This window comes from Hyla sarda, chromosome 1 (assembly GCF_029499605.1).
Source record: "Hyla sarda isolate aHylSar1 chromosome 1, aHylSar1.hap1, whole genome shotgun sequence".
In the NCBI taxonomy this organism is placed as follows: Eukaryota; Metazoa; Chordata; class Amphibia; order Anura; family Hylidae; genus Hyla; species Hyla sarda.
The window spans coordinates 596,822,103-596,840,156 of NC_079189.1; the positions used below are offsets into that span (position 1 = coordinate 596,822,103).

At 42.9% G+C, this 18,054-nt stretch overlaps 1 protein-coding gene across 4 annotated transcripts in view; it reads right to left on the reverse strand.

Annotated features, from left to right (window-relative positions):
- Window positions 1–2,844: 2,844 nt before the first annotated feature.
- The window catches only part of DNAJB5 (DnaJ heat shock protein family (Hsp40) member B5), a 38,135-nt gene continuing 22,925 nt past the window's right edge, over window positions 2,845–18,054 (reverse strand). For all 4 annotated transcript variants that reach the window (XM_056547240.1, XM_056547233.1, XM_056547225.1 and 1 more), the window contains exon 4: window positions 2,845–3,629. In XM_056547240.1, the coding sequence (XP_056403215.1) occupies window positions 3,396–3,629 (234 nt within the window). In that variant the 3' untranslated portion in view covers window positions 2,845–3,395. The remainder of the gene's footprint in view (window positions 3,630–18,054) is intronic.

Genomic DNA, 18,054 nt, shown 5'->3' on the forward strand with positions numbered 1-18,054 from the left:
CTAGGCAACAGATGTGTCCGAGCAGTTGTGGAAATGCTATCCTGGAGCTTCAGATATAAGCAATACCTGGGGGTGCAGGTGTAAATTCAATAGTCCATAAATATGAGGGTTCAAGAAAAAGAAGAGAGACCGCACTCATCCACTGTATAGGCTTGTAAATGTAGATTTATTCAGATCATTGGAGGTAGATCCATGAGGTGAACATGGAGGGGAAGAACGCCAGGACTAGTTTCGTGCCAGACGGCGCTTCCTCTGACTGGGCTCAGTCAGAGGAAGCGCCGTCTGGCACGAACCTAGGGTCTGAAGAAGCGTGATACGCACGCGCAACAGCTGTAACCCAGCCAGTCACTGATGAACTAAGTCTTACCTGTAAGCGTCCGTGCTCCATGTCTCTGCACCGTTGAAATACGCACCGCATCCTGGTGAGTGACGTCCCTCTGTTTCTTCTTTGCATATATTATAATAGTTATATTCTTGCATATTGGAGCAGTATTATAGTAGTTATATTCTTGTATATAGGAGCAGTATTATATTAGTTATATTCTTGTATATAGGGGCAGTATTATAGTAGTTATATTCTTGTATATAGGAGGCAGTATTATAGTAGTTATATTCTTGTATATAGGAGGCAGTATTATAGTAGTTATATTCTTGTATATAGGAGGCAGTATTATAGTAGTTATATTCTTGTATATAGGAGGCAGTATTATAGTAGTTATATTCTTGTATATAGGGGCAGTATTATAGTAGTTATATTCTTGTATATAGGAGGCAGTATTATAGTAGTTATATTCTTGTATATAGGAGCAGTATTATAGTAGTTATATTCTTGTATATAGGAGCAGTATTATAGTAGTTATATTCTTGTATATAGGAGCAGTATTATAGTAGTTATATTCTTGTATATAGGAGGCAGTATTATAGTAGTTATATTCTTGTATATAGGAGGCAGTATTATAGTAGTTATATTCTTGTATATAGGAGGCAGTATCATAGTAGTTATATCCTTGTATATAGGAGCAGTATTATAGTAGTTATATTCTTGTATATAGGAGCAGTATTATAGTAGCTATATCCTTGTATATAGGAGGCAGTATCTGAACATACAGAAGAGGATTGCCGGAGAACGACAGCAAGGAACGGGACCAGGTAAGTATGGTTGTCATCAGTGTCACCTGCACTACCTGTCTGTACCGACAGGTTAGTGCAGGTGACAGATTTTCTTTAAACAAAAGGTTATACATTTTAGTTTTGCATGAGAATATATCTACTATAATACTGCTCCTATATACAAGAATATAACTACTATAATACTGCCTCCTATACACAAGAATATAACTACTATAATACTGCTCCTATATACAAGAATATAACTACTATAATACTGCCTCCTATATACAAGAATATAACTACCATATTCTGGGCTTAACTTGGAGCATGGGCGGAGCTTGGTGAGGTCACTGCTACTGTTCTCTGCTGGGCCCTGCTGCTGGCAAACAGCAGCGGTGATGTCATTAAGCTCCACCCATCCTCCAAGTCAGGCCTGGAGCTGAAGATACAGAAGAGGATTGCCGGAGAACCACAGCACGGAACGGGACCAGGTAAGTATTGTTGTCATCAGTGTCACCTGCACTACCACCTTCAGGTGACATGGATAACAGATTTCCTTTAAGCTTTGAGTTTTTTTACAAATAGAAAATCTAATTTCAATGACTATTTTACTAATGGGAGGTTAAATCAGTCCTTTAGCATGTAATATATGCCGCCTGACACAGATGTGGCAACAAATATGAAGTCTAAGCTCTTGTTCACATAGGCAACAAATTGGAAGCACAGTAGTTGGGAAACAGAGTTTAATTATCCAGCCCCCCCAAAACCCCAAACTTATCCCCTACCTACAGGATAGGGGATAATTTGATCACTGGGACCCTCCGCAATCTCCACAATGGGGCCCCGGCTCTTTCAGCTGCATGGAGAGGATATCCCCCTGAAAGCTGAGAACTTCTCCCCTACTTTCTATAGACTGACTTCTGCAGGATTGAGAGATACGTTGAGAAAATTGTTGAGCAGACGTCAATTGATAAAAACTTTCAACATGTGAAACATTTATTTTTTTTTTTAAATGACCAACACCTTAGGCTGAGTTCACAATGCTGTTGTTCTCCGACCCATTTTGGAGTCTGTAAGGATTTTTTTTTTGTGCCAAACGGACCAAGAATATAACAAAAACACATCTACTTACTTCCAGTGCTCCCATGGTACCTCTGGTGTCCTGCTTTGGTCCCCTGCAGCAGTCGTCTTTCTGAAGCTGCAGCGTTACTGCTGTCTATGAAAGAACCCTGGTCCAGTGTGTCATACTGCAGCTGAGTAAATCCCTGGTCGAGGCAGGACATCACTGCGGCCATGGATTTTACTGGGCTGCAGTGTGACGTACTGGACCCAGGTGCTTCCATAGACGGCAGTTCAGGAAGAGGATTGCTTCAGGGGACCGGAGCAGGACACCAGAGGCACCATGGGAGCACTAGAGGTAAGTAAATGTGTGTTTTGTTACATCCAACTCAATGGCCATAGTTACAACCGTGACCACCCCCCCCCCCAGAGTTCGCCTGGGGTACTCCACTGCCCCAGCATTCTGAATGTTTTGCTGGGTGTGGGCTTTGTGACATCATGCCACGCCCCCTCAATGCAAGTCTATGGGAGGGGGCCACACCCCCACCCATAGAATTGCATTGAGGGGGCGTGGTGTGATGTCACAAGGGGCGTGGCCATGACATCACGACCCTCGCAGCCCGCACCCAGCGTTCCCACAGTATTAACCCCATGTACACACGACACTTGGAGCAGTCCTTGTAAAATTCACAATCTTGTACTTTTATTTCTGTCCAGTGTGTAGAAAGGTCAAAATGGTCACTGGTCACTTTTTTTTAAATTATATTTACAATTTTTTAAACTTTAAAAAAACAAAACAAAAAAATTATTTATTTATCTAAAAGTCCCATAAGTTCATTGTCAGAGGCGGAGGCTAAAAACAATGACGAACCGGATAGTAAAAGGTAATAAAGTTACGTCTGGAAGTCCATTATTCCTACTACTACGCCGCCCCCTGTAACAGTACATTGTGATTGCCAGGCCCTGCCCGCTGTGCCCTCTTGAACCGTCCTTCGTCACGCAGAGATGGCGAGCTTTATAGAAGAATCCTAACTTTTTATTAAAATAAAAAAAAGTCTATTGTTTTTATTTTGAGCTCTAGAAAGTTCTTGTCTTCTGCATAGAATGTAGATTATTAGACTTTTATCCCAGGAGTCAGACGTACACTGCAGGTCTCCATTGCAAAACTCTTGGCACGGATCTGTAAGGTATTGCATGAGGCCCCGGGCCCCTTTGCACGTGTGTTACTAGGAACATGGCAGGTGCTGTTTGAGGAGTTCTCGGGTTGGTGGCGGTATTCTGTCTGGGAATCGTACTTGAAACTCTACTATTAGGTCACCGCGCTGGGTGGGGACTTTGGGGTAAGGCAATCCTTCACCTCGGAGCCGCTTCACGGTTCCTGGCTTGATGATGTCGCTGCACGGTAGCGGGATGACCCGTCCATCGATGGTGGGAATGTTGACTGTGCAGCCACACAGCGCCTGAGGAAAGAAGAAAAGGAAAATCTGGTCAATCTATACATCTCTAAAACTCAACGTATGCATGTATATACGTTCCAGCACAACTTTTGATGAAACTTGGTCACATGTTACTTATAGGTCAACTAAAAATATGGTAGTTATATTAACCCTAACCTACCCCCTTATGTGATCATGTGGGTTTTTTACTGAAGTCCCATGGAAGTACATCTACTGATCGGGTTACTCTCGGGCTGCAGAGATTGCCTGGGACTTTAAATAACATCCTGCTGACTGTCCGGCAGACACAGAGAATATTTAGTGCAGGGGACAGGATAGAAGTAGATGATATGAGGTTGGGATATGAGTAGATATGAGGTTGGGATATAAAGTCAGGATATAAAGAAAGAATTAAGGTCTGGATATAAAGACAGGATATGCGGAAGATGTGAGGTCGGGATATGGTGGCCGGATAAGAGGTCAGGATATTAGGATGGGGATGTAAGGACGAGTTGTAAGGGTTGGGATTTGACGACGAGATGTGAGGACGAGATATGAAGAAGAGCTGTGAGGTCGAGATAAGAGATCAGGATATTAAGACAGGATATGCGGATGGGGATGTAAGGATAAGATGTGAGGATGAGATGTAAGGGTTGGGATGTGACGACGAGAGGTGACGACAGGATATGAAATCAGGATATGAACTCAGGATATGAAGAAGAGATGTGAGGTCGGGATGTGGGGACAGGATATGAGGAAGAGATGTAAGGTCAGGATATGGTATCCAGATAAGAAAAGAGGTCAGGATATGAGGATGGAGATGTGAGGACGAGTTGTAAGGGTTGGGATGCGACGACTGGATATGAAGAGGAGCTGTGAGGTCGAGATAAGAGATCAGGATATTAAGACAGGATATGCGGATGGGGATGTAAGGACGAGTTATAAGGGTTGGGATGTGACAATGAGAGGTGATGACAGGATATGAGGTCAGGATATAAAGAAGAGATGTGAGGTCGGGATAAGAGATCAGGATATGAGGAAGAGATGTAAGGTTGGGGTATGGTGTCCAGATAAGAGGTCAGAATATGAGGATGGGGATGTGAGGACAGGATATGAGGTTAGGATATGAAGAGGAGCTGTGAGGTCGGGGTATGGTGTCGGGATAAGAGATCAGGATATAAAGCCAGGATATGCGCATGGGGATGTAAGGATGAGATGTGAGGCTTGGGATGTGACCACGCGAGACGAGATGTGAGGTCGGGATACGAGGTCAGGATATAAAGAAGAGATGTAAGGTCAGGATACGAGGTCAGGATATAAAGAAGAGATGTGAGGTCAGGATATGAGGTCAGGATATAAAGAAGAGATGTGAGGTCAGGATATGAGGTCAGGATATGAGGTCAGGATATGAGGTCAGGATATGAGGTCAGGATATGAGGTCAGGATATGAGGTCAGGATATGTGAGGTCAGGATATGAAGAAGATATGTGAGGTCAGGATATGAAGAAGATATGTGAGGTCAGGATATGAAGAAGATATGTGAGGTCAGGATATGAAGAAGATATGTGAGGTCAGGATATGAAGAAGATATGAGGTCAGGATATGAAGAAGATATGTGAGGTCAGGATATAAAGATGATATGTGAGGTCAGGATATAAAGATGATATGTGAGGTCAGGATATGAAGAAGAGATGTGAGGTCAGGATATGAGGTCAGGATATAAAGAAGAGATGTGAGGTCAGGATATAAAGAAGAGATGTGAGGTCAGGATATGAGGTCAGGATATGAAGAAGAGATGTGAGGTCAGGATATGAGGTCAGGATATAAAGAAGAGATGTGAGGTCAGGATATAAAGAAGAGATGTGAGGTCAGGATATGAGGTCAGGATATAAAGAAGAGATGTGAGGTCAGGATACGAGGTCAGGATATAAAGAAGAGATGTGAGGTCGGGATACGAGGTCAGGATATGAAGAAGAGATGTGAGGTCAGGATGTGGGGACAGGATATAAAGAAGAGATGTGAGGTCGGGATACGAGGTCAGGATATAAAGAAGAGATGTGAGGTCAGGATGTGGGGACAGGATATAAAGAAGAGATGTGAGGTCGGGATGTGGGGACAGGATATGAGGAAGAGAAATGAGGACAAGATGTGAGGTTGGAATATGAGGCCAATAGTGTCATGGTTGCTTTATCTCTTGCAAATGATTAGGCAGGCCGACCGGGCAATGCCGAGTACCCTGCTAGTATGAGGATAAAGCTGGAGAGAGGGCAAACTCGTCATAACCTAACCATCTTGTCTGAGGGCTCGGCCGTCGATTTGTTTAGTCTGGGGGAAAAAAAAAAAAAGTAGTTTTGCTTTTGATGTGGCCCTGACAGCTCCATACAGTGGGTTATGGCTCTCGGAGGACTGTAACCATTACAGAAAAATGTAGTAGAGTATAGAGTATATAAGTGCAGGATAGAGCATTTTTTTTTCCAAGCAGTGTGCCTCCAGCTGTTGCAAAACTACAACTCGCAGCATGCCCGGACAGCCAACGGCTGTCCGGGCATGCTGGGAGTTGTAGATTTGCAACAGCTGGAGGTTCACAGTTTGGAGACCACTGATATAAGAAGGTATAAATACCAATGGTACCTCACTTCACTGAAAATGACATTGTATGAAATCGCACATGCCAATCTTTCCTCGGTTACGTTTTTTCTAGGAACGTGCGACTGAGTCACCGCGCTTAATGGTAAACTCCCTCTACGTCACGAGGGCGGTGAATCAAGCGCTCCTGCATTATTTATATGGAGCGGAATCATACGTCAAGTGTGTCACTATTTCCTATCATTACGTATGATCTCAACTCCTTAAAGCGACACTACACCCCTATTTACCATGGAGTCAGCTGTGCTCCGACCCATTTTGGAGGCCGTTCAACACAAAAAAAAAACAAAAAACACACATACCCAGAATGGGACGGAGCACCACGACAATGTGAACACTGCCAGGGGTACTTCACTGGAAAACATTTTCTTTTAAATCAACTGGTGCCAGAAAGTTAAAACAGATTTGTAAATGACTTCTATTAAAAAATACTTAATCCTTCCAGTACTCATCAGCTGCTGTATACTACAGAGGAAGTTCTTTTCTTTTTGAATTTCCTTTCTTTCTGTCTGACCACAGTGCTCTCTGCTGACACCTCTGTCCATTTTAGGAACTGCCCAGAACAGGATAGGTTTTCTATGGGGATTTGCTCCTACTCTGGACAGTTCCTAAAATGGACCGAGGTGTCAGCAGAGAGCACTGTGGTCAGACAGAAAGGAAATTCAAAAAGAAAAGAACTTCCTCTGTAGTATAAAGAAGCTGATAAGTACTGGAAGGATTAAGATTTTTTTAATAGAAGTAATTTACAAATCTGTTTTTCTTCTAAATCAACTGGTGCCAGAAAGTTAATGTTTTCCAGTGGGAGTACCCCTTTAATGTTAAACTGAGTGTATAAAGTTATAATCTGAATGGGCTCATTAAAGGGGTACGCCGGTGCTCCAGCATTCTGAACATTTTGTTCAGAACGCTTGGGCCGTGATCGAGACGTCACTGCCACGCCCCCTCCATTCATGTCTATGGGAGGGGGCGTGTCGGATGACACTCCCATCTCCCATAGACATGAATGGATGCGCATGCCGTGACGTCATGACGACAGTCGCAGGAACCCGGCGTTTGTTTAGAATGCCGGGTGCTGTGGGAGATCGTGGAGGGCCCCAGCGGCGGGGCCCCAGCAATCAGACATCTTGTCCCCTATCCTTTTGGATAGGGGATAAGATGTCTAGCATTGGAGTATCCCTTTAAGGGGGTTGTCCAGTGGGACAATGGTATATTACAGTAACACTAAGGAGCTTTTATATTGTATAGGATCTGAACCAGAAGACCAGCTGTCAGTCCTTACTGGGATTCTGGAATTCTATTTGTGGACAAGGAAGCTTGGGATTCCCGCAGTCTATGGAATTGTATGTTGCTGCATCAGATTCCTAAAATCTATGAGGCCTCCTATAATGTCATTGCCTCCAGCTCATGAAGAGCTCCTTCAATGCCACCTTCCCCGTACCTATCAGATACAGAATAACTCCCTCCACAGAGGGCACTGGGTATAAATGCACCCATGGGAGACTGCGCTTATGACTGGCCAGGGGAGGAAGCTCTGCCCCCATTAGTGATTCGCTTGCCTGGAGCGGAGCCGGACCCCCCTCAACTATTCCTGGAACTGGAGAGACGCTAAATATGGAAGAAACATCGACAATGTCCACATCACAATCCCGTGGGAGCGCAGCAAGCGATACTGAGAGGCTCACACCTTTAATGGAGCACAGCTATTCACCTTGGCACGCTTACAGGACACGGCTTATTATGGCTACTGGCAGAGCATTACCTTACTGGTTAACCCCTGCAGCTCCATAAAGCGGAAATATAGAGAATGAATAGTCTAGAAAAAAAAACTACAATAATACTGCCCCCTATATACAAGAATATAACTACTATAATACTGCTCCTATATACAAGAATATAACTACTGTAATACTGCCTCCTATATACAAGAATATAACTACTACAATACTGCCTCCTATATACAAGAATATAACTACTATAATACTGCTCCTATATATATATATATACAAGAATATAACTAATATAATGCTGCTCCTATGTACAAGAATATAACTACTATAATACTGCTCATATATACAAGAATGTAACTACTATTATACTGCCCCCTATATACAAGAATATAACTACTATAATGCTGCCTCCTATATACAAGAATATAACTACTATAATACTGCTCCTATATACAAGAATATAACTACTATAATACTGCCCCCTATATACAAGAATATATCTACTATAATACTGCTCCTATGTACAAGAATATATCTACTATAATACTGCTCCTATATACAAGAATATAACTATTATAATACTGCCTCCTATATACAAGAATATAACTACTATAATACCGCTCCTATGTACAAGAATATAACTACTATAATATATGCACAGAAGACAAAGAGGGACGTCACTCACCAGGATACGGTGCAATTTTCTTTATTTCAACGGTGCAGAGACATGGAGCACGGACGCTAGAAGGTAGGACTAGCTCATCAGTGGGAAGCTGGGTGACAGCTGTTGCGCGTGCGTATCACGCTTCTTCTTCAGAAGAAGAAGCGTGATACGCACGCGCAACAGCTGTCACCCAGCTTCCCACTGATGAGCTAGTCCTACCTTCTAGCGTCCGTGCTCCATGTCTCTGCACCGTTGAAATAAAGAAAATTGCACCGTATCCTGGTGAGTGACGTCCCTCTTTGTCTTCTGTGCATATATTTGTGAATGCTGTATTTCTAAGGGACTTGGAACCACACAGAGTACAGTGCTTGCCAGCACTTTACGGAACTGTTTCAGACATATCCAGGAACCAGGTTGCATACATCTTGCTGCTAAAGTACCAAGGGAGGAGCTCCATTTGGGGTAGAGGTGTTGACTATCCACTCTTGCTGAGTTATAACTACTATAATACTGTTCCTATATACAAGAATATAACTACTATAATACTGCCTCCTATATACAAGAATATAACTACTATAATACTGCCTCCTATATACAAGAATATAACTACTATAATACTGCTCCTATATACAAGAATATAACTACAATAATACTGCTCCTATATACAAGAATATAACTACTATAATACTGCTCCTATATACAAGGCTATAACTACTATAATACTGATCCTATATACAAGAATATAACTACTATAATACTATCTCCTATGCACAAGAATATAACTACTATTATACTGCTCCTATATACAAGACTATAACTACTATAATACTGCTCCTATGTACAAGAATATAACTACTATAATACTGCCTCCTATATACAAGAATATAATTACTATAATACTGCTCCTATATACAAGAATATAATTACTATAATACTGCTCCTATATACAAGAATATAACTACTATAATACTGCTCCTATATACAAGAATATAACTACTATAATACTGCTCCTATATACAGGAATATAACTACTATAATACTGCTCCTATATACAAGAATATAACTACTATAATACTGCCTCCTATATACAAGAATATAACTACTATAATACTGCTCCTATGTACAAGAATATAACTACTATAATACTGCCTCCTATATACAAGAATATAACTACTATAATACTGCCTCCTATATACAGGAATATAACTACTATAATACTGCCTCCTATATACAAGAATATAACTACTATAATACTGCCTCCTATATACAAGAATATAACTACTATAATACTGCCTCCTATATACAAGAATATAACTACTATAATACTGCTCCTATGTACAAGAATATAACTACTATAATACTGCTCCTATGTACAAGAATATAACTACTATAATACTGTCTCCTATATACAAGAATATAACTACTATAATACTGCCTCCTATATACAAGAATATAACTACTATAATACTGCCTCCTATATACAAGAATATAACTACTATAATACTGCTCCTATATACAATAATATAACTACTATAATACTGCTCCTATATACAAGAATATAACTACTATAATACTGCTCCTATATACAATAATATAACTACTATAATACTGCTCCTATATACAAGAATATAACTACTATAATACTGCTCCTATATACAATATTATAACTACTATAATACTGCTCCTATATACAAGAATATAACTACTATAATACTGCTCCTATATACAAGAATATAACTACTATAATACTGCCTCCTATATACAGAACTATAACTACTATAATACTGCCTCCTATATACAGGAATATAACTACTATAATACTGCTCCTATATACAAGAATATAACTACTATAATACTGCCTCCTATATACAGAACTATAACTACTATAATACTGCCTCCTATATACAGGAATATAACTACTATAATACTGCTCCTATATACAAGAATATAACTACTATAATACTGTCTCCTATATACAAGAATATATCTACTATATACTATAATATACCCCTAAAGGTCAAAGATCAACAGTCCTGTGTCACTGCCAATCCAGACAATGTTTGTCCATATGCCCCCACTTCTATTCTTACGTATGACACCCCCCCCCCACAGTGCTGCGCAGCCTCCAAACCCATGTGACGCCCGGGTGAGACTGGATATTAATACACACTTGGCTTTAAATAGCTTCACTGGAAACTCTGCAGCGACCAGGTGGGAGCAGAAAAAGTCAGTAAGGAGAGAGAGAGCGGCAGGGGGCTAGCTCAGTGTTTTCCAACCAGGGTGCCTCCAGCTGTTGCAAAACCTCCCAGCATGCCTGGACAGAAAACAGCTGGGAGTTGTAGTTTTGCAAAAGCTGGAGGTTCACAGTTTGGAGACCATTGGTAAAAAGGTATTAAAGGACAAGTATCATGAACAAAAACGTATCCCCTTATCTGAAGGGTAGGGGGATACGTTTAAAATCGCGGGGTGGGAGGGGGGGGTCTGAGCGCGGGCCCCCCCTCCCCCCCATCTCTCAGGCCCCCTGCAATCTAAAAAAGTTATTCCCTATCCTTCGGATAAGGGATATGTTTTTGTTGATGATACTTATACAGTGGTCCCTCAACATATGATGGTAATTCGTTCCAAACACCCCATCGTTTGTCGAATCCATCGTATGTTGAGGGATCCGTGCAATGTAAAGTATAGGAAGTTATACTCACCTGTCCCCGCCGCTCCGGACCGCGTCCTCACCGCTCCCGCTGCTGTTCCAGGGGCTCCCGATGCTGTCCCGCTGCTCCGGCGTCTTCTTCGGGATCCTCCGGCTTCTTCCGCATCTTCTCCGGTGTCCGGGCCTCGCTATCTGGGGACGTTATTACGTTGTGCGCCGGCACGGCGTGCGCAGGATGTAATAACAATGAGGCCCGGACCCCGGAGAAGAAGCAGAAAACGCCGGAGGATCGCGAAGTGGACCCGGAGCAGCAGGAATAGGTAAGCGAACCTGCCCGGGATGCTTAAACGGCTATCCGACAGTAGCTTAAGCATTTTGCGCTGTCGGATAGCAGTTAATGTGATGGCCCCGACATATAAAAGCATCGTATGTCGATGCTGACATCAACATGCGATGGCCTCTGAGAGGCTATTGTATGTCGATTTGATCATATGTCGGGGCCATCGCATGTCGGGGGGTTACTGTACTTTAAAGAATAGAAAAATCTAAAACAGCGCCACCCCTGACCTCAGGTTGTGTGTGGTATTACAACTTGTCTCCATTCCCTTCCATGGAACTGACCTGCAGTACCACACACAAACTGAAAACAGGGGTGGTGCTGTTTTTGGAAGACATTAGCTCGTGTTTTCAATTCCCGGATAACCCCTTTTAACATCTTTATTCCAGACTTTTCTTTCTTTTAAGATTTCCTTCCTTCATTTCCTTTTTCAGGGAAAATCAGAGAGGAGTTACACATACAGGAGATGCCATATTGTCAGCGGGGAAAGGTGTTGTAGCTCCAGTTTATACGTTGGCGAGAAGCAGCTGCTTATCACAGCAAGGGCAAGAGAGATCACCAGGACCCCCACTAGAGGAGCCTTAAAAGGGGGTACTCCAGTGGAAAACATTTTTTTTTTAATCAACTGGTGCCAGAAAGATAAAACAGATTTGTAAATGACTTCTATTAAAAAAAAAAATCTTTATCCTTCCAGTACTTATTAGCAGCTGTATGCTACAGGAGGAAATTATTTTCTTTTTTAATCTTTTTTGTCCACAGTGCTCTCTGCTGACACCTCTGTCCGTATCAGGAACTGTCCAGAGCAGGAGAAAACCCCCATAGCAAACCTATGCTGCTCGGGACAGTTCCTGACACGGACAGAGGTGTCAGCAGAGAGCACTGTTGAGAAGACATAAAAGAAATTCAAAAAGCAAAGAATTTCCTCCGTAGCATACAGCTGCTAATCAGTACTGGAAGGATTAAGATTTTTTTTAATAGACGTAATTTACAAATCTGTTTAACTTTCTGGCACCAGTTCATTTAAAAAACAAACAAACAAACAAAAAGGTTTCCACTGGAGTACCCCTTTAAAAAGGACAACTGCTGCGGAATTACACTTAGCCCCTATCCACAGGATAGGGGATAAGTGTTTGATCGCGGGGGGTCCGACTGCTGGGACCCCCCCCTTGATCTCCCTAACGGGGCGCCGGCATTAGCGCCCATGGTGACGTAGCGTCGACCTAGAGGTCGACGGTGACGCCCCGTCTCCATACAGTTCTATGGGGGATGCGGGGAGGCACGAATGCTGCCTCCCCGCCTCTCCCATAGAGATGTATGGAGGAGGCGTGCCGGCCGCAACGTCATGCTGCGGCTGGCACGCCCCCTGCACGGGAGAGCCGCGGCCCCGTACAGGAGATCACCCAGCGTTCGGACCCCCCCCGCGATCAAACACTTATCCCCTATCTTGAGGATAGGGGTGTTTGTACCGCTGCAGATGTCCTTTAAGGGCTCATGCACACTACGGAATATTGGTCCAGAGAAATTCCAGGCAGACATTCCGCGTGCAGCAGGTGCCGCCGTAATCAATAGGTCTTCTAACCGTGTGGACATACGCTGCCCCCCACTGACAGTAATGCAGTCCTGCATGGTATTCTGCCGAACTAATGTTTAGAATTTCCAGGACAGATATTCAGCCGTGTGCACTCTGCTGCACTGGAATCTCTGCCCTGAAATTCTGTAGTGTGAATGCGCCCTTTCTGAAATGCCTTCCCAATCTGAAAGCATTAGCAATTTCCTTGCCTACCCCCTAAGGCTTCTTTCACACCGCCGTTGTGACACCGCCGGGCCATGGATGTCAGGGGGAACACGGGGGGGGAAATAGAGGGAGGAAAAATTAAGACATCATTGATGTTTTTTTTCTCCCGTCAAAAAACAATGGCGTCCGACAGACCCCATAATGGTAAATGGGATCTGTCAGGAACCAGACACAAAAAATAAATAAATAAAGTACCTAACGGACTTTTTTCGACGGGGCACAATGGCAGTGTGAAAGGGGCCTACCGCTGTGGTCTCCAAACTGTGGACCGCCAGATGTTGCAAAAACTACAAACCACAAGATGCTGCGTAACCTACAAGTTTGGATAAATGTGCATGTATTCTCAATGGTAGTGTCTCCCGACCAGGGTGCCTCCAGCTGTTGCTAAATTACAACTCCCAGCATGCCCCCGGACAGCATTTGGCCTACAGAAGAGATTGTTCAGGGCAGTGTTTCCCATCCAGGGTGCCTACAGCTGTTGCAAAACAACAACTCCCAGCATGGCCGGACAGCATTTGGCCTACATAAGTGATTGTTCAGGGTAGTGTTTCCCATCCAGGGTGCCTACAGCTGTTGCAAAACTACAACTCCCAGTATGCCCGGACAGCCAAAGGCTGTCCGGGCATGCTGGGAGTTGTAGTTTTGCAACAGCTGAAGGCACCCTGGTTGGGGACAAAAAAATAAATAAAAATAAAAAAAAGACCATGCCTAACTCTGGCAGCAGCCTAGGATTGGACATGTTGAGATTCAACACACCCGACTAGTCTCTTTTCTGACATCTGCCAACATTGGTGGGTTTAAAGGGGTACTCCCCTGGAAAGCATTTTTTTTTTTTTTTTTTTAAATCAACTGGTGCCAGAAAGTTAAAACAGATTTGTAAATTCCTTCTATTTAAAAATCGTAATCCTTCCAGTACTCATCAGCTTTTATTTGCGTCTCAGAAAATTATTTTCTTTTTGAATTTCCTTTCTGCCTGACCACACTGCTCTCTGCTGACACCTCTGTCCATTTTCGGGAACTGTCCAGAGTAAGAGCGAATCCCCCATAGCAAACCTCTCCTGCTCCAGACAGTTCCTAAAATGGAACAGAGATGTCAGCAGAGAGCACTGTGGTCAGACAAAAAAAAAAAAAAAAAAGAAAAGGAAATTCCAAAAAGAAAAGAACTTCCTGTGCAGCAAATAGAAGCTGATAAGTACTGGAAGGATTAAGATTTTTTTAATAGAAGTAATTTACAAATCTGTTTAACTTTCTGGCACCAGTTGATTTTAAAATATATATTATATATATATATATATATATATATATATATATATATATATATATATATATATTATATTATATTATATTATATATATATATTATAAAAAAAAATGTTTTCCAGGGGAGTACCCCTTTAATCTAGCTTTAGAATCTGCAGCGTCTGTTCGCTGCGGACATCATGTGATCATGTGACTGATTTATGTCATCCACCCCCAGCCGTGATTATACACTAGATGATTTAATGGAAAGTCATCATGGCGTATGGAGCTTTTATCTGTTGCCGGCACACCCCATGACGGTGGCGGTGAGCTCGCAGCGTCGCCCAATAAATCTGCAACAAGCAGGTTCAGTCCTGAGCTCCTATGACAAGTACAGAGGTCTCTGCCCTACTTAGCCGAGGCCTCTTCTTACTGCTCATTCTTTTAGGGAACGTTTCAACCAAAGTAAGGACTCCGACACTGCGTGGTCGATTACAGTTCACACTGGGTCCGGTAGTGAGAAGCATACGGCAAGAAGAAGAATAAAAAGTAGCACTCACCAGAGGTCGGCAAAATTAATCGAAATAATCATAAGAGTAGGGTCACACGTAACAGATCCGCAGCGTATTTTACGCTGCGGATCCGCTGGTGACCCAACACAGTGTGCCTCCAGCTGTTGCCATCCAACCCCACCTGCTCTCCCGGCAATCCTCTGCTCCGAGGAGCCACACAGGGGCCCGCGAGTCACCGGGTGCACTTGCTGTGTTGTCAGATATCGCGGAGCAGCCGCAATGCCCGCGTACACTGAACATGCATGCGGCAACTGGCAGGCTCATTTGTTGCTGCTCGGAGCAGCAGATTGTCGCAACAGCTGGAGGCACACTATGGGTCGGGTCACCGGCAGATCCGCAGTGTAAAATACGCTGCGGATCAGTTACGTGTGACCCTATCCTTAAAAAAGGTAATGGCGTGGAGATACAGAAAATCCCCAGGAAAAAAGGGTGCTTGAGTGGTTAAAACAAAAAAAAAGATTTATTTGGGAAAAGGAACAACGCGTTTCGAGGGGCGGGGACCCCCGCCCCTCGAAACGCGTTGTTCCTTTTCCCAAATAAATCTTTTTTCTTTTAACCACAAGTCCGTCTCCATGCCGGTTTTTATGCCCTAAAAGCTGCTGTGATCTAAGAAGAGGAGAGCGCCGCTCACAAGCACCCTTTTTTCCTGGGGATTTTCTGCATCTCCACGCCATAGCCACAGTACTCAGACCGTCCTCTTTTGGTGGATCACGGGATCGGTGCAGGCCGCACTCCTCTACAGCCTTCCTCTCTCCCAGGTGTGGGAATCAAGCGATATTAGGTGTTGTGCTCTAAGTACAACACCGCAAGGTGAGTGTAAAATTTCACTTCACCCATCTTATTCCTAACAAAAATAATACTGTGCTTAGATGCGCACAGGTCTGTTCCGTTTTTGTATTTGCCTACCCTTAAAGGGGAACTCCGGTGGAAAACTTTTTTTAAATCAACTGGTGTCAGAAAGTTAAAATCAGATTTGTAAATGACTTTTATTAAAAAAAAAATCTTTACCCTTCCAGTACTTTTTAGCAGCTGTATGCTAAGGAGGAAATTCTTTTCTTTTTGAATTTCTTTTTTTTTGTCTTGTCCACAGTGCTCTCTGCTGACACCTCTGTCCGTGTTAGGAACTGTCCCGAGCAGGAGAAAATCCCTGTGCTGCTCTGGACAGTTCATGATATGGACAGAGGTGTCAGCAGAGAGCACTGTGGACAAGACAAAAAAAAATTCAAAAAGAAAAGAATTTCCTCCTTTTTTTGTCTTGTCCACAGTGCTCTCTGCTGACACCTCTGTCCGTGTTAGGAACTGTCCAGAGCAGGAGAAAATCCCTGTGCTGCTCTGGACAGTTCCTGACATGGACAGAGGTGTCAGCAGAGAGCACTGTGGACAAGACAAAAAAAAAAAAAGAGAAATTCAAAAAGAAAAGAATTTCCTCTGTAGCATACAGCTGCTAAAAAGTACTGGAAGGATTAAGATTTTTTAAAATAAAAAATAATAAAATAAAAATTTTCCCCCAGAGTACCCCTTTAATTTTCATGAAAGGTGCAAACGACAAGATGTAGCACGCCATAACATGCATCTGTATCATTCCATGCTATGTCTTGTCGTTTGCACCTTTTTAGGAAGATTTAAGCTTGAATTTTGCAGTCATCTGGTGAGTGCCACTTTTATTCTTCTTGTTGCTATGAACTCAGGATGTGTTACAGTCTCTTTATGTCTCTATGACAAATATGTTCTATCTGCTTTATAGGAGACTGCTCCTCTATCCTACACACTAGAGATGAGCGCATTTACAGTAAATTCGATTCGTCACGAACTTCTCGGCTCGGCAGTTGATGACTTATCCTGCATAAATTTAGTTCAGCTTTCAGGTGCTCCCGTGGGCTGGAAAAGGTGGATACAGTCCTAGGAGACTCTTTACTAGGACTGTATCCACCTTTTCCAGCCCACCGGAGCACCTGAAAGCTTAACTAATTTATGCAGGATAAAGTCAGTCATCAACTGCCGAGCCGAGAAGTTCATGACGAATCGAATTTACTGTAAATTCGCTCATCTCTACTACACACACTTCTTTAGGACAGTCTGTTCAGCTAGTATGGTATCCTTCTTAAAAGGGGTTTTCTAGCTCATACAAACGTTACCCCTATCCAAAGGGGTAAGACCCCCAATTTTCCTAGCTACATAAAGCAGTGGGTCAGAATGAGCGCCATGCATTTCCTATGAGAGCTCTGTTGACAGTACAGCGCTTAGGAATCAGAGTGACCAAAACACAAAATTCGGCAGAAATTCAAAGCCCCATTGACTTCAATGGGAATTCTACAAAATATAAAAAGGCATGTTCAAGGTTTTTGCAAAATTAGCCGAGTAAACATGACGGTGGAATCCCCATTCAACACTCTGTACAGGAATTGTTTTTGGAATTTCTCGGCAGAATTCCGCGTGGAAATTCCGCCGTGTGAAAACAGCCTCATCCTGTGAATAAGGGATCATTTTAGGAGCTGGAATACCCTTTTAAAGACTGGTGTGATGTGTTTCTGTAAACTGCAGACCCTAATACAATGTAAAATCCTTCATTAGATGGCAGGATGTCTCCGATCTGTATTGTATCAGCAGTAACTAGAGATGAGCGAACTTACAGTAAATTCGATTCGTCACGAACTTCTCGGCTCGGCAGTTGATAACTTTTCCTGCATAAATTAGTTCAGCTTTCAGGTGCTCCGGTGGGCTGGAAAAGGTGGATACATTCCTAGTAAACAGTCTCCTAGGACTGTATCCACCTTTTCCAGCCCACCGGAGCACCTGAAAGCTGAACTCATATGCAGGAAAAGT